The sequence below is a fragment of the Aricia agestis genome, chromosome Z (genome assembly GCF_905147365.1).
Source record: "Aricia agestis chromosome Z, ilAriAges1.1, whole genome shotgun sequence".
Classification (NCBI taxonomy): domain Eukaryota; kingdom Metazoa; phylum Arthropoda; class Insecta; order Lepidoptera; family Lycaenidae; genus Aricia; species Aricia agestis.
The window spans coordinates 32,953,180-32,974,538 of NC_056428.1; the positions used below are offsets into that span (position 1 = coordinate 32,953,180).

The 21,359-nt window shown below is 37.0% G+C and overlaps 2 protein-coding genes across 2 annotated transcripts; one reads left to right on the forward strand and one right to left on the reverse strand.

Annotated features, from left to right (window-relative positions):
• Positions 1 to 1,956: 1,956 nt before the first annotated feature.
• Positions 1,957 to 12,545, forward strand: LOC121738282. Its single transcript, XM_042130245.1, has 7 exons — positions 1,957 to 2,086; positions 6,330 to 6,482; positions 7,069 to 7,199; positions 10,027 to 10,282; positions 11,024 to 11,208; positions 11,860 to 12,061; positions 12,390 to 12,545. The coding sequence occupies exons 1-7, from the start codon at positions 1,957 to 1,959 to the stop codon at positions 12,509 to 12,511; spliced, it is 1,179 nt and encodes a 392-aa protein (XP_041986179.1). The 3' UTR covers positions 12,512 to 12,545.
• Positions 12,546 to 17,263: 4,718 nt separating this feature from the next.
• Positions 17,264 to 19,978, reverse strand: LOC121738281 (prostaglandin E synthase 2). The gene is made up of 5 exons (XM_042130244.1): positions 19,626 to 19,978; positions 19,323 to 19,532; positions 18,405 to 18,607; positions 17,929 to 18,141; positions 17,264 to 17,616 (listed from the first exon to the last, which is right to left on the reverse strand). The coding sequence occupies exons 1-5, from the start codon at positions 19,896 to 19,898 to the stop codon at positions 17,349 to 17,351; spliced, it is 1,167 nt and encodes a 388-aa protein (XP_041986178.1). The 5' UTR covers positions 19,899 to 19,978; the 3' UTR covers positions 17,264 to 17,348.
• Positions 19,979 to 21,359: the final 1,381 nt, after the last annotated feature.

A 21,359-nucleotide genomic window follows, 5' to 3' on the forward strand; every position in this document is an offset into this window, starting at 1 on the left:
CCAATAGGGCTGCTTGCCATATTCGTCATAATATTACTCATCTCAATTCCATGGCCAGCTGGGGACTGTGAAGCGTGAGCGAGACCCTGCGACGCCGCCGGGTTTTCGGAGTGGAGCAGTACATGGTGTCGACGTCCGCATCGTTGACAAGAATTAAAATACCTGCATTTTGAGACCGTGTGGTTGACGCCAAAACAATTAAAACATAATCTGCTATGTTGTATAAACTCTGTTCGGGAATTAAAATCCAGTTGCTGAAATTTCGGACATTGTTCTAATATATGATTCTCTTTACAATATAAACATACGACAGCAGAGACTGAGAATACATTTGGTCTATGTCTTTGTTCTATGTACGACCTTTTCTCCTTCACTTCTAAAAACTCCAGTGCTCGAAATCTACCTTCCAGAAAGGTATATAGCTCTTTTAAATCAGGTGAATCGTCTAAATTATTGCAAATCTTTTGTTCCCACTGTCTTCTAGATTCCGTGTCCAATCTTTGACTTACTATGTAAACTATCAATACATCCCACGTTGAAATGTCAAATCCCAAATTTGATAGCGCATTGAGACATTCGTTCGTTGTGTCCAATAAACTTTGAATTCCGTTGCTATCTTCCGTGTGCAAATTCCGTTGCCCAAACAAGCGAGCCAATATATTATTGGCGATGTACCGCTTGTTACTGTATCTTTTTTTAATAATATTCCAACTTTTTTCGTAGTTGGCCTCTGTTATTGGAACATGCCGCAGCAAAAGTTCGGCCTCCCCTGTGATGTGGCCTTTTAAGTAGTATAATTTCTGTACACCGGCTAAATCCGTGTTCTTATGGATAATCGATTCAAATAGGTCGTGGAAAGTGGGCCACTCAACGTACTTCCCAGAGAAAATTGGGATGTCAATTTTTGGTAAGGTGATCGACTTAGGTGACTCCTCCTTATGATCTTTGAAATTGGTTTCTGAGGATGCAGCGGTGATCGATAAGCCTTCAAGTGCCTCGTCCAAATCTTCCTTGTAGGCATAATAATTTTCCTTGACTTCGTCATGTAAGTCCTTTACTAAATACTCTTTTTCTTCTGTAAGTTCCGCCATCGCTATTAACTCATAATAATTACTCTGAAATTTCGTCCATTCCGCTTCTAAACTTGAATATCTTGCCCTTACATATGAGCGGCTAATTCTCACCTTGGGAGATTTCTTAAAGTTGGTATAGTCCTTAGTTATTTGAGCTTGAATAGATTTTTGAATTCGAATGAGACCTTCCATATTGTACAACTCTTTTCTCAAAGAAATTATAAATTCTATTACTTTTCATCCATAGGTCACCTGTTCATACATTGAATCCAGCTTCTGAAGGACCATGAAGAAAACCACATCAACTGAAATCACTCTTTATTGAACATTATAATATAAATCACAAAATCATTTTACATCTTTTTCATCTCTCATATTTTTTCACATTGACAATTAATCTAACTTCAAAAAACATTACTTTTTTTCTTTTCTCTATGTTCGACACTTTCTGCTATGAAAATGTGCTAGCGCGCGTCGTCGGTTCGACTCTGCGCCAGTGTGAGTTGAGCCTTAATATTTTTATTAGCAAAAGGGTTTTCTAATTCCTATACATTAGAAACTCCGCAATTTGCTGTGTATCTATCGTGACACATGTCACATCCAGTTCAGTAGAGTAGTGGACGCTAACCAGCTTGTAACACCATTACCGACATGATAATTACCAAACGGAACCCCTGACACTTTGCACAAACACTAAACCGTTACCACGTTATAAAAGATCTATTACAGACCCGCCATCTCCTATTTGACCAATGGAAGTGTCCTATGTAGAGCAACCTTACTTATAACTACAGTGTCCTATGAAAATTAAAAAAGTAGAGAAACCTTTCTTATAAAGACAGTGTCCTATGAAAAGTAAGAAAATAGAGCTGCGTTTCGTGCAATGGATCACAAGTTTTACTGGATTGTCTCGGTTACTCTTATAGTGGCGGTGGCCGCTTTCACGGTGCACGAAGAAAACTTCGACGATGATAACGAATTGGATAATTACGGGGAGAGAAAAGGAAAAATTCGTAAGTTCTTAGTTATTTAAAACTGTGCGATTTAATTATATTTGTAAACAAGCGCAATGTTACCATTTTAAATAGTTGTCTCAATATATTATTGTAAAAATAATAATCAAATGTATATGACTTAATCGATATTTTATATTGTTTGAAAGGCTTTAACTTAGATAAGTTAAAGCCTTTCAAACAAAATTATTATTAAAGCTTAATAATAATTTACTAGCTATTTGACCGAGCTTTGCTCGGTATTCGATAAAACACGAACAAAATGACATTTTCTAACAATGATTCCTAGCTAGATCGATTTATCGCCCCCGAAACCCCCTATATACTAAATTTTATGAAAATCGTTTAAAGATATAAGATAAGATTTAAAGGTCTAGCGAATGTCACACACGGATTTAATAGAAATAACTTGACTTTCCCGCTATCGCTATGAATAACAGTCTTATTTACGAATGCAATATAAGGCGAATTCTTAAAATGTGTCTATGTTTGTAATTAGGTACCACGTTACTACTTAGTTCTACGCACAGAACTAATAGTTTAGTTAGGCTTATACTGCATATATTATAACTAGCTGTTGCAAGCTGGCAATCCATGACAGCGTTCCTCATGCAGTTGTAGCCATATCCCGGCACACTAACACCTGTGTCTATTACACTGACACTGATGGAGACGCTGTGGCTGCGCTGTGGCAAGCTTCATAAAAAGAGCCACGGAGGTGTCAACCGAACACATATAAGATTATAACATAAAAATGGCTATAAAAGACAGGAACGATAAAGTTATATATATATATATATATATATATATATATATATAACTTACATTTTATGCTGCTCCACCCTTTGCCTTTAGATGTTGTGACATTGGCTTGGTGGAGAGGGGTCACTCAAGCTGGGTGGAGTTTCTAGGGTGTTAAAGAGATATCGTTCTGTGTCGAATCTAGTGACTTCGTCCGCGTGGACTTTACTTTATAGTTGTTCCCGACTCCCGTACATTGATTAAGTCGTTTACGCGCAAATCAGAAAAGTATATTGTGTGGGAACCGCACATTCTTCCGTGACAAAAAACATTCCTTGTCCTAGATTCAAATTTGTATCTCCAATCTCCATGCCAAATTTGCCTTTAGATGTTGTGACATTGGCTTGGTGGAGAGGGGTCACTCAAGCTGGGTGGAGTTTCTAGGGTGTTAAAGAGATATCGTTCTGTGTCGAATCTAGTGACTTCGTCCGCGTGGACTTTACTTTATAGTTGTTCCCGACTCCCGTACATTGATTAAGTCGTTTACGCGCAAATCAGAAAAGTATATTGTGTGGGAACCGCACATTCTTCCGTGACAAAAAACATTCCTTGTCCTAGATTCAAATTTGTATCTCCAATCTTCATGCCAAATTTCATCAAAATAGATTAAATAGTTTAGGCGAGAATCATAAAGGTTTATTGTGCGGGAATCGTATATTTTCCGGGATAAAACGTATCCCTTGTCCTTTCCCGAGACTGAAAGTATTGCCATACCAAATTTCATCAAAATAGGTTGAATAGTTTAGGCGATAATCATAAAAGTTTATTGTGCAGTAACCGTACATTTTTCCGGGACATAATGTATCCTATGCTCTTTTTCGGGACACAAAAGTTTCTTTATACAAAATTTCAGCAAAACGGGTCCAGCCGTTTACGCATGATGTCGTGACCACTCGAAATATAACGTTCAGCGCAGCTTCGCCCGCGTAAATTAAATATTTCATAGACAAATTAGTCCACAAAAAATAGCCTATGATTTTTCACGTGGTCTACTTCTTATATGTGCCAAATAACAGAAACATTGCTCCAGTATTTCGTGAGATAAGCCCTTTCAAGAATTTTTTAAATCGGACCAGTAGTTCTTGAGATTAGCGCGTTCAAATAAGCCCTTTCAAATAATTTCTCCCCGTTTCTTCCACACTTTCCTCTATTTCTTCGCTCCTATTAGTCTTAGCGTGATAAAATATAGCCTATAGCCTCCCTCAATAAATGAGCTATCTAACACTATAATATTTTTTCAAATTGGACCAGTAGTTCCTGAGATTAGCGCGTTCAAACAAACAAACAAACAAACAAACTAACTAACTAACAAACTCTTCCGCTTTATAATATTAGTATAGATGTACGGATATAGTTTGATAAGTATTATGTATAACAGTGAGCATTTGAAGATGGATGCATTGGTGTATGGACAAACCCTTCAAGTTTTTTGTGACACCGAGTTTTGTTCATATAATATGTATACTTTTGTGAAGAAATAAATAAAAAAAAAAGATAAGCGCATTCAAACAAACAAACAAACAAACAAACTCTGCAAAATTATAATATTATAAGTATAGATTCATATAATTTCCCCCGTTTTTGCCACATTTTCCTCTATTTCTGCGCTCCTATTAGTCTTAGCGTGATAAAAATAGCCTATAGCCGTTCTCGATAAATGGGCTATCTAACAATGAAATAATTTTTCAAATCGGACCAGTAGTTCCTGAGATAAGCGCGTTCAAATAAGCCCTTTCATATAATTTCCCCCGTTTTATCCACATTTTCCTCTATTTATTCGCTTCCATTAGTCTTAATAGCGTAATAAAATATAGCCTATAGCCTTTCTCAATTTGTTGCGGATTGGCACAAAAGGTTTAAGTTTTTAGGTTTTATATTATAGTGTCAATTGCCAAAGTTTGAAAAATAGAACGACAAGAAAAATTTGTGAGAAACGACGTGTCTGAATGTAATATTGGTTTTGAACCTAAAATAAATAAGAATAATTATTATATGTTGTGTTTATTCTGAACACAATTAATGGGCTATCTACCACTAAAATAATTTTTCAAATCGGACCAGTAGTTCCTGAGATTAGCGCGTTCAAATAAGCCCTTTCATATAATTTCCCCCGTTTTTTTCACATTTTCCTCTATTTATTCGCTTCTATTAATCTAGCGTAATAAAATATAGCCTATAGCTTTTCTCAATCAATGGGCTATCTATCACTGATATAATTTTCAAATCGGACCATTAGTTCCTGAGATTAGCGCGTTCAAATAAGCGATTTCATATAATTTCCCCCCTTTTGCTTCGCACGGGTATAAAAGGCGTGTGTATAAATTATGTCACTCACTGAAAAAATTAATAAGTAAATCAATTCAGTAGTTTTGATTTATCAAAGCGCACGGAAGTGGGCAGGCCTAGTTCCAGGAGGCCGCGCCTGCCGTGCCTGCCGTGCACTATTTACACCAACCGTTTCGACGCTCTTTTGACCCCCCTGTAGCTCAGTGTCTATAGCAAGGGCAAAGATAAAATTATACCTACGTAATTATATACTAGTACTTACGCAGCATACCAAATTTCATAGCTATAAAGCTTCGGTAGATCCTGAAATATGTCGGGCTGTAAAAATAGCTAATTTTGGCACTGACTCACTCACTCACTGATCGGTAATCAAAACCTCTAAAGTCTAGGCTACTTCCAATTGACCTAGCGTTATGAAATTTGGCACACAGGTCGTGTTTTATATGAAGATTAATAAAAAATTTAAAAAATTAAGAAATCGGTCAAATTTGAGTCAGCTCATCTACAAACTTTAGACAAAAATTCTTATGTATCTACCAGTGATGCAATGGGAATACGATGAGGATGGTGGGAGGAGTAGGGGGGGGGGGGGGGGGGGGTATAAAAAATTGTCATGCATAATGCACATTGCACACTGTATAGATTCTATACTTAGATAATAAAAAACAAAGTTGATATTTTCCCTCTCTCATGTCCCTTTAATCTTTAAAACTACCTACGCAACGGATTTTGATGCGGTTTTTTGTAATAGATAGAGTGACGTTATAGGTATAATAACATTAATTAAATAGTGGAGAAATACTTTTATTGTTGGGGTTCCTAATGTGATGATAGAATTCTTTGATTTAGAAATGCACATAAAGTTAATATTTCCGCTAGGTATATTAACTTTATGGAAATGCATCAAATGCCCCGTGTATTATTTTTCTCTATGAAATGCATCTAGGCGTCGTGTTGCGGTCGAAATTATTGACCCCCTTCCTCTTTAATCACTCTATCTATTAAAGAAAATCGCATCAAAATCCGTAGCGTAGTTCCAAAGATTAAAGGGAACAAAGGGACATAGGGACAGAAAAAGCAACTTTGTTTTATACTATGTAGTGACTATGGATGTTCGACTGTGAAAATATATAAACGTAAAATGCATCAATTCCAGTGTTCCCCTTCGTAAGTATAGTCCGGTTCGCGAACTCGGACTGCTCCAGTACCAACACTATGACCGGAACGTGCCTAGCACGGCGGGAGTGTAACAACCTGAATGGAACCATCACCGGAACCTGCGCCTCTAGGAGAGGCAGATGTTGTATTGGTAAGTGTCTGACATATATACAATGTGTCCCAATTGTATACAGGTAAGTACTTAAGTGACAATATAATATACAACGAAGAGACGTGTTCTACGTGGCTGGGATTCGAGTATTCTCATGGTATTGAGGGCATAGTGAGCTTAATAACTTCGAGAGCGAAATTTGATATCAAAAATGCAGGAGATTAAATTTAACTTTTAAGTCATATTAATGCATATATGGGCATTCGGGGTAAAACGCCGCACTGGGTAAAAGACCGCAGTACAAATATCTCGGTAAGGGGGGAGCGGGTGGTGGGGGCGGGGGGCGTGCGTTTACCCCGAATACCCTAACTTTATTTTAATCAACATTTTGACATAAATGATAAACCCCATGCGTGTTCTATCTAGCCTACTGTTCATTTTGCTACATAGCATAATGAACAGTAGGTATAGCGGATTTCTCGAGAATTCTCCAGTGCCGTCTGTTCAATCCGCGGGAAGTGGCGCGAACTAGTCAAGTAAAAGATTCAGACTAAACAATGGGATATCCTCACGACCTTTCCGCGCCGGTGTAAATTGAGTCTAATTATTAAGTCCTACACTTTAGTTTCCAGATCATGTGGCAGCACTACCAATGTGAACAACACCTACTTCACAAGTCCAGGCTACCCTTCCGCGTACGCCGGCGGACAAGCTTGTACTATTATCGTCAACAGATGCAACAACAATATATGCCAGGTAATTATAAGTGGGGCGGTACTCACGAAGTTTTCTAAGTGCGTCGGTAATCGGTATATTATATAATAAAAGAATAAATATAAAAGTCGGTATATAAATGACAATTGAAATCAATCACGTGGGCTTCAGCCTGACCGAGTAATACCTCGCTCGGTCGGAAGATGACGCGGATATCCGCACAAGTGGATAAAATAAGGTGGTAAGGAATTGCGAAAGTTGCATAAAATTAAATATTTACCGTCAAATGCCTGCTTGTCGCAAAATACGTAATCAACAATCACCTAATAGTGACCTAACACTCTGCTGGTCAATGTACCGGCTTTAGGGTTCCGTACCCAAAGGGTGAAAGGGACCCTATTCATGAGACTTAGCCTAGTAAAGTATTAATGAATTAAGAGTTTTGTATAAATATCCAAAGAATAATAATAATAGAAGTTAGGTATTTTTACCTAAATTCGTAATTAATTGATATCTTTTTTAGCAAAAATGCTCCGTCGAATCTTTTTTCACTGGACATATTCATGGAACGTATAGAAACAATGTATGAAATATCCAAAAAAATATCCCGGCAGAAACACCAAATTTTAATAAAATATGTTTTTTTGACGTGACTTGGACGGCATAATTGCTCAGTCGCATAGACTTATAATATATACTATAGGTTTATGCTCAGTCGAATTTTTTTACGGGAATGACATTTTATTGAAGTTTTATAGCCACAAAATGAAAATCTAAAAAATAAACCATGTAACTATACTATTTTTAAAAATTACTCTTTTACTAGCAGTGCAAAATTCTCTATCTGTTTTATTTATTGATACACTGTTAACTTTCTTTTCAACTAGAAAAATATCCAAAAAAATCATCAAGCGTATTAAAATCTAAAAACATTTTACCTATACAGATTTGAATATTAGCAATCGGGAGCGAGCGGGGTGTATGCGTGGGGCGCGGGCGGGAGGCAGGCCGCCCGCCGCGCCGCCCGCCACACCACGCGCTATTCATTCGTATTTCGTGGCTCGTAATAATTATTGTTGTTAGATTTAGGATTTTTTTTTCGCTGCAGTTGTTTGTTTGACAGTAACACACGTTACCGGCTATTGCTCGTTAATCGTTATGGAACGTTGTATTATGTACAACAAAAACCTCAATGGCTTAGAAAGTGACAGTAAAGAAAAAAAATCGGCCAAGTGCGAGTCGGACTCGCGCACGAAGGGTTCTGTACCGTTATAGAGCGAAACTGGGCAAATATTGTGTTTTTGTATGGGATTCCTTACATAATATTTATTTTATTTTAATTTTATTATTACTTAATTTTAGAGTACAAGTAATGTATACAAGAATCGTCCACAAGCGACCGCCCGCGGCGACGCGAGCCGCCTCTGCCGGCCTCGCCGCGCCTCGCCGGTGTGAATTGGCCCTAATTCGTATGTATAGGCCCGTCACACGAAAATCTGTCATCTTCTTGAGTGTGCGTATTGTAGTGTGTAGTAATGTTTTATTTGTTAAAAAATGTGTGATAAAAGCATAATTTCAAAATAATATTAGCTCGATGCGTCATGCCACCACCATATAAACTAGCTGTTGCCCGCGACTTCGTCCGCGTGGACTTTAGTTTATAGCGCGCGATGTCAACAAAATTGGTGTCAAAAGATTTTATAAAAAAACCCTGGTACCCCTTAAATCAAAACAGCTGTGCAGTGTGCACATAATATTTAATTTTTTTAAATTAAACTATATTTTATGCCAAATTTTAAAGCTTATTTAGCCCCCCAATTACACAACTTTACCCATAAACTATTTATCATTGATAGGTTTAAGGTTACGTCACTGTATATAATATAAAGTACTGACTTATTAAATAACGTAAAAAAGAAATAACAATCGAAAAAAAATCGAAACTCGAAAGTATGATGATACCACCTCTTATAGAAAGATGTTGGGCAAGCGTTAGCGCGATGTAAGAGACGCACGGCGCCATCTAGTATGAATTTTTGGAACTAACTTAATTTGAACAAATTTTCGTATTTTCACCCCCTTACAACCCTTTTTTCCAGTAAAAAAGTAGCCTATGTCCTTTCTCAGGCTTTAGACTATCTATATACAAAATTTCATTACAATCGGTTCGGTAGTTTTGGCGTGAAAGCGAGACAGACAGACAGACAGACAGACAGAGATACTTTCGCATCTATAATATTAGTATAGAAGTATAGATAACTGTGCAAAATTTCATTCACCTACGTTTCCGCATTTTTCGACAAAAGGGATACAAAGTTTTTCGCTTGCGTATTAATATACAGTGTGTAACAAAAGTAAGTGATAATACTTTAGGGTGTGTACGTGTTCCTTGTAGAGAGTTCACTGTGAAAGTAGCAGCTCTGAAAGACGAACATTTTTTTTTCACTTTTGTATGGGCAAGCGCCCGAGCGTCACGAGTTTCCCCATACAAAAGTGAAAAAAATTTTTGGTCTTTCAGCGGTGCAACTTTCACAGTGAACTCTCTACAAGGAACACGTACACACCCTAAAGTATTATCACTTATTTTTGTTACACCCTGTATAGATAATAAAATAAAATAAAAATTTAAAATTCCCATACAAAAAACACAATTTTTGGCCTATTTTTGCTCTGTAACGGTACGGAACCCTTCGTGCGTGAGTCCGACTCGCACTTGGCCGATTTTTTATGTTCCACGTGACCGGAGCTTGGCTCCTAGATATAGGAGAAATTTACTTAAATAGCTTTACAATAATTAATAAAGCTAATGCCTCACAAGATATATCTTGCCCCGCCACTTCATTAGCTAATACGAGACTGCATTTTTCAGCTGCGCATAGACTTCCTAGACATGGTGTTAGCCCAGCCAGACGGCGACGGAGTCTGCAGCACGGACTCCATAACGATAACTGGTGGTAACACCATCGTGCCAACACTCTGTGGCGACAACACCGGTCAGACCTTGTTTGTCGACTTCAATGGAAACGCGGCCATCACTATCACGGTGACAGCAACATTGGCGACCACGTTCTCGAGACGTTGGAACTTGAGACTTATACAACTCGGATGCGATTGTCCGGGGATAGGTGAGATCAACTTTATTGAGCCAAGGTTTTTTTTATAAAATAAACGAGTAAACGTGTCATCTGATGCAAAGCAACTACCGTCGCCCATGACACTCGCAACATTACAAGAGCTGCAGGTGCGTTGCCAGCTTTTTAAGAGGGAATACGCTTTCTTCTTAAAGGTTTGCAGAAGATCAATCGTGGATTGTATAATGTATTGTTTCTCTCTTTTATTTCTTGTATTCGTATACTTATTTTACGCAATGCATTTTAACGCCATTAGCACACAGCTGTCGTTTATCACTCATCAGTTAGGTATCTCTGTCTGTTAATCGCCACGTCGCTCGTGAGTCGTGACTCGTGATCCAGCTCAAGCTATTACGAACATCTTGGCTACGCGTCGCCTTAATAGACGATTAATTACCATGATTGACGTCAATTCTACTATCAGAGAAGTTGATTCCTAGGCAGATGGGGGACCTACGTAGTTTGGTCGCGTTACGTCAAACCCAGCCTACAGATCAAGACCAACATTAAATTGATCTAGTCTTACCAAATGACTAGGTACGTAGGTAGGTACGACGTAGGTCCGTCAATTGCCTAGGAATCAATTTCCTCGATGGTACATTAAAAAAATGGTATATATGCTTTATTTGCCAAAATCATGGTTATCCATCATGGTCCACCATGAAGAGGCCTTTTATGCATATTGCTTGACAACATTTCTCAAAACCATATATTTAACTAAGCATGTTATTTAAGCGCCCAACGGTTGCCTACAATACTACACGGGTACTTCGGGCACCATAACCAGCTTCAACTACGGAACCGCTGCCAATACAGCTTTGAGTGCGTCGCTTGTGACAGGAACGCGACAGATCGCTAACTTGAACTACGGCATCTGTATACGGATGGAGGCTGGCTACTGTACTATACAGTATGCTCAGGTAAATAGTCCATTAATTTTTGTTCCTTAAGCTCGGGTCACGAACCTTTGAGTCGTCAACGGGATTGGAAAGTCGGAACTATAATCTATAATGAGTTGCTAAAATGCCATAATCAGTAACATTTTAAGTCCCGAGTAGATCCTAAGTACTATTTCCTAATACACACCGATCGCGAGCATTAATTTTTTGTGCTTTGGGTCGACAGTCAAAACTCAAAACCGCTACTAAGAACCGCTAATAAAGAGCTTTATAGTTTGGGTAGTTTGTTTCCCGCATTTGAAACAAGCAAAAATAGAGAAAGAAGAAGCGTATAGAACATTGCGGTGGCAAATTAATGAGAGGAAAAGATATAGTTAAGACTTGGAGATGAAAGAGTGCATATATAGGCCGGAAAATCCAAAAAATATCAAAATTGAAAAAGTAAGTATAAAAAATCTATAAGTCAAGCGGGCCTAGACTAGACCTACAATAATATTGAACAAAATTTTATTGAGCAATTTATTTGACAATAAGATTGAAAGGCGGGCGCGTTGAATATTACCTAGGTAACCCTAGACGGTCAATAATATTGCCCAATACGTGATATTTCAAAATAAAATGTATCGTCTAGGGGCCCGCTAAAGGTAATTAAATTATGTTAAATCTTAACAGACAGCAAACGACCTCTACTCATTCACCGTAAGTGGTGACGTGGAGGGTGCCGACAACACGGTATTGGCGACTGCGATTGGCGCCGTCAACGATGGCGCTTGTACCACGGACTTCGTGGTCATACCCAACCCCACCGTCGTGGCCACGGGCGTCTCGGTCGGTACAGATCGCTTCTGTGGTGTCGGCTTCGTGACAGTCCAAAGTAAGTCAGACGTGGTTGTGACACCAAAACGCGAGTCCAAAGAATAATGACCGTTTTCACCATCCTCTCCCTAACGCTAAGTGTCCCCTAGCGGATTTTTAAGGTCGTGGATCTCTTAAGATACCCCTATCACCTCAATTAATGGAGGCTTAGTGACAATGTTGGGGGCGTTAAAATTGGGGTTATTAGCTCTCCTATTAAAAAAATAAACGGGACATAGAGTATCTCCGTAAATATAAGTAAGAATTGAACTGCTCTTCTAATGTTACTATTCGTATACGGTATAACTTCAAGAACCAGGTATAAAGTGACATTTTATTAATTTCAGCTGGCGCAAAGCCGTTCGTTTTGTACGTGGTGACGGACGGCAACGAAGGAGCTACGGCTACAACACCACCCGATGTCGCTAATAGAGGCTTCTCGCTTGCATACACACAAGTCGCTTGCTAATTCCTTGCCTTTATGTTTATAGACTGGGGACTTAGCCAACACGTTTCTTTTACATCTTTATAGAATCGAAAATGTAAGGAATTGACATTAGGTACCTAATCTTCATCATCAATAATCTCTATCGCTTCTTTAAAACGTGTTTGCTAAGCCCCTCTAATAGATCATTTGCGAAGCAGCAGCAGCAGCAAAATGAAATCTGGTGTGCCGCAAGGACCGGACAGCCACCATAAGGATCAATAAAATAATAGGACAAGGGCCTGCAGTCAAGAAGTTTTTGATAATGTCACTGTCGAAATTCAAATTAAAGAATGAGACAACATTTTGCGATGCCTTATTATCGATCATAAAATTTTTGATTTCGAACTTGAGCAGTAAACTTAACGAATATAATATCATCTTGATTAGGGGCCACAACGTTCGCCATTACCTCTAAATGTAGGCCAAGTTTGGAAATAAGTATAATGTTTTTGTAATTAAGCCACTTGTAATGTTGTTGTAAAAATAGAGCTTTGGGAATAATTACTTTCGCTAAAAAGTTTAATAGCTACGCTATATATTATTTTTAATACAACTACAATATACTTACTACAATAAAATTAATATTAACATTATGCAAAAAATAATACCTAAGCATAAATCGCTTTTATAGAGCATAGTTAAATTATATAAAAACGTACACTTCTTGTTGATTGCTTTGCTATGAATTATTAATAAGAATTAAGGCAGTGCCACTACTTAAAAACGATTAACTTAATTAGACACAAACTATTATTACCAACTTGCAGATGCATCAAAAGATACAAAAAATCAAAATACACTATTCTTACTCTTGCTTGTTTCTGAACATCTATTTACATACTTTATGAATATGTAATAATATATTAATATACTATGTAGTACTTGTGTTATGTTGTTTTATACGTGGGTGAGCCATGCTTCGGCACGAATGGGCCGGCTCGCCCGGAGAAATACCACGTTCTCACAGAAAACCGGCGCTTGCGCTGTGTTTCGCCGAGTGAGTGAGTTACCGGAGGCCCAATCCCCTACCCTATTCCCTTCCCTACCCTCCCCTATGCCCTTCCTTCCCTTCCCATCCCTACCCTCTCCTATTACCCTATTCCCTCTTAAAAGGCCGGCAACGCACCTGCAGCTCTTCTGATGCTGCGAGTGTCCATGGGCGACATAAATTGCTTTCAATCAGTTGACCCATTTGCTCGTTTGCCCCCTTATTTCATAAAGCTACAATTATCAAAAGTCACATACTTACTACCATCAACAACACATCATAAAGATTGTTTATATATTGCTAGTTTAAAATTCGCTTGCACAAGGCGAAAATTATTTGATTATTTAAAGAAATAGCAAGCAAATAGTATTCAGTCATGGAATTCTCTAATGCACAATAATATTATAATAACTTGTTAATTATTTTAAATATTTTTGATTAATTGTCACGAGTAAACATATCTATATATATAAAAATCAATTGCTGTTCGTTAGTCTCGCTAAAACTCGAGAACGGCTGAACGGATTTATCTTATCTTGGTCTTGAATTATTCGTGGAGGTCTAGGGAAGGTTTAAAAGGTGAGAAAAATTTTGGATGTGTGGCGGTACCCACAAATCGCCTAATATTCCTGCATCGCGCTATCGAAGTTTTCTGAGCGCGTCGGTATATATACGACAGCTGAAATGTATCACGTGGGCTTCGGCCTGACCGAGCATAACACCTCGCTCGGTCGGAAGATCTTCCTTTAGCGTCGCCACGCATTATCCCACAGATGTATTATATAGATGCATGGATGTATATGTAGATGTATGGATGTTTGTTACTCTTTCACGCAAAAACTACTGAACGGATTTTAATGAAACTTTACAATAATATAGCTTAAACATCATAATAACACATAGGCTACAATTTTAACCGACTTTCAAAATGGGGGAGGTGTTATGTTCGTTTTCTTATGTTCAACGATTACTCCGTCGTTTGTTAACCGATTTTCAAAATTTTTCTTTTGGGTATCATCATAAATATAGGGTATCATCCCAATTCGGTATTATATTCACAAAAGTGGTGATCTGATGAAGGATCCATAAGTAAACGAGGGAACTCCTCAAAAATTATAGGGAAATATGTGGTGACTTCGGTTTCGTGAAAAGTATTCTAAGCATATGCTACCAACAAGTAAGATTTTGAACCGAGGTATACCTGGTATACCGTGGTTCGGAAGGTGCTGAGAGAACTCCTGATTCTTTATAGATACAAGTTTGGGAGTTTCGGCGTTGTTTTAAGAACGGAAAGCATATGCTTCTATGCAAATTACATTCATCATCAACATCGTCATCATCATCACTACCATATTATACCATGTTATTGGTAAGTACTTTTCATAGTCTTTTAGATCGAGACTCGAGTTTGTCAAGCGATAATTTAAAAAAATCTATACCTACCTAATATTATAAACCTGAAGAGTATGTTTGCTTGAACGGAATCGGAGGAACTACAGATCCGATTTAAAAACTTATTTCAGTGTTAGATAGCTCATTTATCGAGTAAGAACTAAGACTATAGGCTAAGACTAATACGACCGAAGAAACTCAGGAAAATGTGGGAAAAACGGGGGAAATATTAGAAATTACGAACTACTGGAGCAATTTTTATGGCAATATTTGGCACAGATATAGAGTAGACCAAGTGAAGGGAGTAGGGACATAAGAGCTATTTTTATGGGAAAATGTACGGTTTCCGTAAAATTCCTAATTTACGCGGGCGAAGCCGCGCGGGACATCTATATATATAAAAATCAATTGCTGTTCGTTAGTCTCGCTAAAACTCGAGAACGGCTGAACGGATTTATCTTATCTTGGTCTTGAATTATTCGTGGAGGTCTAGGGAAGGTTTAAAAGGTGAGAAAAATTTTGGATGTGTGGCGGTACCCACAAATCGCCTAATATTCCTGCATCGCGCTATCGAAGTTTTCTGAGCGCGTCGGTATATATACGACAGCTGAAATGTATCACGTGGGCTTCGGCCTGACCGAGCATAACACCTCGCTCGGTCGGAAGATCTTCCTTTAGCGTCGCCACGCATTATCCCACAGATGTATTATATAGATGCATGGATGTATATGTAGATGTATGGATGTTTGTTACTCTTTCACGCAAAAACTACTGAACGGATTTTAATGAAACTTTACAATAATATAGCTTAAACATCATAATAACACATAGGCTACAATTTTAACCGACTTTCAAAATGGGGGAGGTGTTATGTTCGTTTTCTTATGTTCAACGATTACTCCGTCGTTTGTTAACCGATTTTCAAAATTTTTCTTTTGGGTATCATCATAAATATAGGGTATCATCCCAATTCGGTATTATATTCACAAAAGTGGTGATCTGATGAAGGATCCATAAGTAAACGAGGGAACTCCTCAAAAATTATAGGGAAATATGTGGTGACTTCGGTTTCGTGAAAAGTATTCTAAGCATATGCTACCAACAAGTAAGATTTTGAACCGAGGTATACCTGGTATACCGTGGTTCGGAAGGTGCTGAGAGAACTCCTGATTCTTTATAGATACAAGTTTGGGAGTTTCGGCGTTGTTTTAAGAACGGAAAGCATATGCTTCTATGCAAATTACATTCATCATCAACATCGTCATCATCATCACTACCATATTATACCATGTTATTGGTAAGTACTTTTCATAGTCTTTTAGATCGAGGCTCGAGTTTGTCAAGCGATAATTTTAAAAAATCTATACCTACCTAATATTATAAACCTGAAGAGTATGTTTGCTTGAACGGAATCGGAGGAACTACAGATCCGATTTAAAAACTTATTTCAGTGTTAGATAGCTCATTTATCGAGTAAGAACTAAGACTATAGGCTAAGACTAATACGACCGAAGAAACTCAGGAAAATGTGGGAAAAACGGGGGAAATATTAGAAATTACGAACTACTGGAGCAATTTTTATGGCAATATTTGGCACAGATATAGAGTAGACCAAGTGAAGGGAGTAGGGACATAAGAGCTATTTTTATGGGAAAATGTACGGTTTCCGTAAAATTCCTAATTTACGCGGGCGAAGCCGCGCGGGACATCTAGTATTATTATAATTATAACAATATGACAACAAAAGTCACAATTCGCAAAGCAATTTCGCAATGTAATGTAACATTAATAATATAATTAATTCTAATGCAAGTATGTAATAATCATCATTTGGAATAAGTTTTAAGTTAAAATGTGTGATAATATTATTTTAAATTTTAATATTTCTACACCCAAAGGCTGAAATTGTGGTACACAATATGTCTATAAATAATAACACCTTATGTACCAATTTCCTAAAATAAATTAATCTGATTCTGATTCTAATATTATATATTATTTGTGATAATACTTGAAAAGCTAACAATAATCTGATTGTAACAAAAATTATTGATATCTTTTTGATTACAGGATAAATAAAGATATTTTTGTAAAAAAAACAAATATTTATTTTATTTACTAAGCAACAAAATTATTTTAGACTAAGTTGTCACTAAACTAACAATAACTCATGGACTGGGCAAGTATGCTTTTAACTACACATATAATATTTCACATTAACATTTTAGTAATACTTTTATAAATATATGTAATATCTATACAACACATTTTTTACTCATTTAATTTAATGAAGAATGTGCATAATAGACATGAAAAAAATTATAAACATTGGTGCTTGATCGATGTTTTTTTTAATATTTAAACAGTGTTATGGAAGTTCTTTACTTATTTCTCAATTTGAAAGTTGAATCTTTATTCAATATGTCAAAATAGATAACTCTACGCGTGGGTCACTTGTAAAGCCTTTCCTCGACTTCTATCCATGCTTTTCTTCATATCCTCAAACCACACTCCAATCTTTGTGTTCATTTTCAAGTCCTTGAATGCTTGGCAGCCTTCTATACTGCTAAGAACACCAAAAACTGAAATGTCAGCTAGATTTGGCTCCTTACCACCAAGGAATGGTGTTCCTTTCGTATTTATAACTTTCATCCATTCATTTGCTGCATCATAAAGAGACTGTCTTACGTCATCTTTGATATTATGCCTGCAAAGTACAACAAATTTATAAGCATCCAGGACCATTTTCTAAGAACATTTTACAAACTAACAAAAAAAAAGTTGCAAGAATGCAGTAATATAAAATATTACCAGGTCAAACAGAAAGTAAAAAATCGGCCAAGTGCAAGTCGGACTCGCGCACGAAGGGTTCCGTAGTCCGTACAGACAACAAAGTCTTAGTAATAGGGTCTCGTTTTTACCCTTTGGGTACAGAACCCTAAAAAGGATTCTTGCTACTTGTCTATTTCATTTACATACGAATATTTTGTTGGGGCATTAATTAAAATTATAACTTTACCTGGCTTTAAGCCTCTTTGCAATGATCCACATAGCTGCTGCTCCGCCATAAACCATCAAGGCGCATTCCCAACTTGGGAAAGATTGCCTCCAACCACCAACTTCTTCAAACCATTTAAATGTCTCGAGAGCTTCACCTGCAGTTCTGTATACATTGGGGGAAAGTGTGTGCACAAGCACTTTGTCAGCCCACTGTCGCCATTGTCGCTCCTCTCTGAAATATTTGTTTAAAAATATAAAATATTTCTTCATATTTTTGTTAATATGTTTTTTAGGGAAAAAAATAAATATAATGAGGTCATTTTTTTATAATTTATACAAATAATATTATATTTAATTTGACTGTGGGTTCAAAAAGAATTTCAAGGTACTTTAACCAACTTGACTTAATTTAAGTTCTGCTAAATCTAGTCTGCCATCTCCAGTTGCAACAATTTCACTGATGTGAAGTGCCATAGTACATAAAATATTACTCACGCCTCTGCTGTACGTTCATTTGTATTTGGAACACTGGCATTATGCATAATAAAATACTTGTTGGTTATGTCCACCACACTTTTACCATTCTCATCATCATATTTTGCTATGGGATAAAACTTGACTACATCTGTCAGTTGATGTGACTTGTCACGCAAATATGTCTCCAACACTGAGATGATTGCTGTACTATCCAACAGTTGCTGGAAGAATAGGGTATTATATGTAAGAACTTTACAAAATTATGGTACCCCAATTCTCCCCTTTTATATTCAACATACAAACAACTCATGATAATATGTTTGTATGATTTTTGTTTCACTTATATAGGGAAAACTATTTTAGATGTTTAATAGGACTTGTACAGAATCACAGCTGTATTAATGTGTGATTTATATGGCAGAATTAGGATACCTTCAGACACCCCAGTGAGTATATTAATAGAAAATTTGGCGTGGGAAAGCCATGCTTCGCCACAAATGGGCTTTGACCGGAGAAATACCACAGGCTCACAGAAAACCGGCGTGAAACAGCGCATGCGCTATGTTTCGCCGAGTGGGTGAGTTTACCGGAGGCCCAATCCCCTACCCTTTTCCCTTCCCTACCCTCCCCTATTACCTCTTAAAAGGCCGGCAACGCACCTGCAGCTCTTCTGATGCTGTGAGTGTCCATAGGCGACGGAAGTCGCTTTCCATTAGGTAACCCTATTGCTCGTTTGCCCCCTTATTTCATAAAAAAATCTTTATTTGTACAACTTAAAACTAAACTTAAACATAAAACACAATATAGGAGAACTATTTACAAAGTCTTACTTCTAACAGCAATTTCTACCAGAAAACCTTTGCAACTTTTAGACAGATTATGGAATAAATAAAGAAAATTCTCATCTATACAGCTTATTGAATAGAATGCTCTTACCTGATAGCCACCATCTACTTTAGCTAACAGAATGGGAACTTTCTTATAATTCGACCATCTGATATCCTGACGCAGAACAGCATCTACTTCAACCACTTCATAGCTAATTCCCCTGGCATCTAAATATGATCTCACTTTACAGCAAAATGGACATGTTCGGTATTGAAATAATACTAATTGCAAATCACTTGTGTCTGATTCATTGACAATCTGAAAATTATGCGTAATTAATTAAAAAAGTTAATTTTTAAATATATATATTTTTTATTTGTACAATTGTAAAGTTGAGTGACTATTACTTACTTTGTAATGTGGCTGGTACTTAGGTTTCTTCTCCAAAAACGGATAATCTTCAGTTTGCGCTGGGCCGGTAATTTTTTTCGCATTTATCTTGTAATGAGTGTAACCACCGTATCCAGCCCCTAACAGAACACCTATGCCGGCACTCAATAGTGTTAGTTTTGCTGGTTTTAAAGAATTAGATCGAGTAGAATATAGTAACTTAGATACTGAAAAAGTTTTCTTCAATGGGGTATTTACAACCTTTCGAAGAAATGTTATTGGTGGTCGCCACATTCTGATGAGGTATTTTATAATAAAATTTTAAAACTCACTTTGTCAAACAATATTGTTTTAAAATATTATGCGCTTTAATCACTATTTTAGCACGGTTCTAGATTTTTACGAACAAGATATTTTTTAATACCTACTCTATGGATATTTTAACAAAAAAAAAACATTTTTGACATTGACAACCTCTGCCAGTGAACAGTGTTGCCAACTTTATTTTTACCAACCCACCAAATGTGGCAGCACTGGCAGCGTTGGCTGGTTTACAATGGGTTTACACGTTGAATTTATTATACCACATAATACTTACTCAGGCTACGGTACTTATAATTGCATTATACAATAAAATAAACAAATGAAATTGATATAACAAACGCTTAATTACCTGCTACTATGACGATTGTGCGATCAGAATCGAAAATGTGGACGCGACAATTTCAGTGATATTTTCGCGTACCTATTACTATTTTTCTTCAATGAAAATCTTCAAATTTTCAGCACTATGACACGTCTTTCACTTTAATTATTAATATTAATCACAGTAACATGTTGTTTTCACATTGTAAAACTAAATTTAAGCAAATTAAAAATCTTTGTTTTGTAAATTTTATGTCATAGAGTATTGATATAACAAAGGGACAAATGTCAAAAGAGTGTTGCTATTGCTTAAAAAAAAGTTTCGCCTCCTAGACATTCTTGACGCACTATATTTTTCGATTATTTCGAAGCACAGATACAGGAAAGAAAGTCAATTAGTTCATGATATCGATTAACTATAGTTCAAGTGATGAGAATCCGTAAACACACGTAAAAAGCTATGCAATTTTTATAGCCAAACTAATAATTGATGTGACATTTTTAGCACTAATGTCGTAAATAGCACGAATAAGGGATTAATAAACTTATAAATTATCTTTTTAGCTAACAAAAATACCGATTTAAAAGCCCAAAAAACGTTGTTCAAAATTTACGTTTTTAATGTTAAATCCACGTAGCAGGCATTCTTTGACCATTCTTATGGTTTATTATTTAGCGGAACCACAAAACTCAACAATATCTAGCATTAAATGTTCACTAAAAACCTTTATTAACACTTTTATTACATTAATTAATATGCAGACCGACTCCTTTGTTTTGTCCCAGTAAGTAGGACATAACAATACACGCTTTTGACGCTTATACACCGATATAAGGCTCTCTCCAGTTTAAAGTACCTCAATGCCATGGCCACGCTGTCAATGTCAGTGTTGCGTGGCCCACGCAACACTGACCTCCACATAGACTTATTATATACTGTCGAATCCAATGATGAAAACTCAAAGCAGATATGTTACTACCGCGCGCGTTGTGAAGATTCAAATACGGCCTAATTGGGCCGTCTGTTGTTTAGTCTGCATCGAGCGCAGTCACGAACGTGCCGCGTCTTGTCTCCTAAATAAATTGAAAATGACGTCGTGGGTGTTTCGA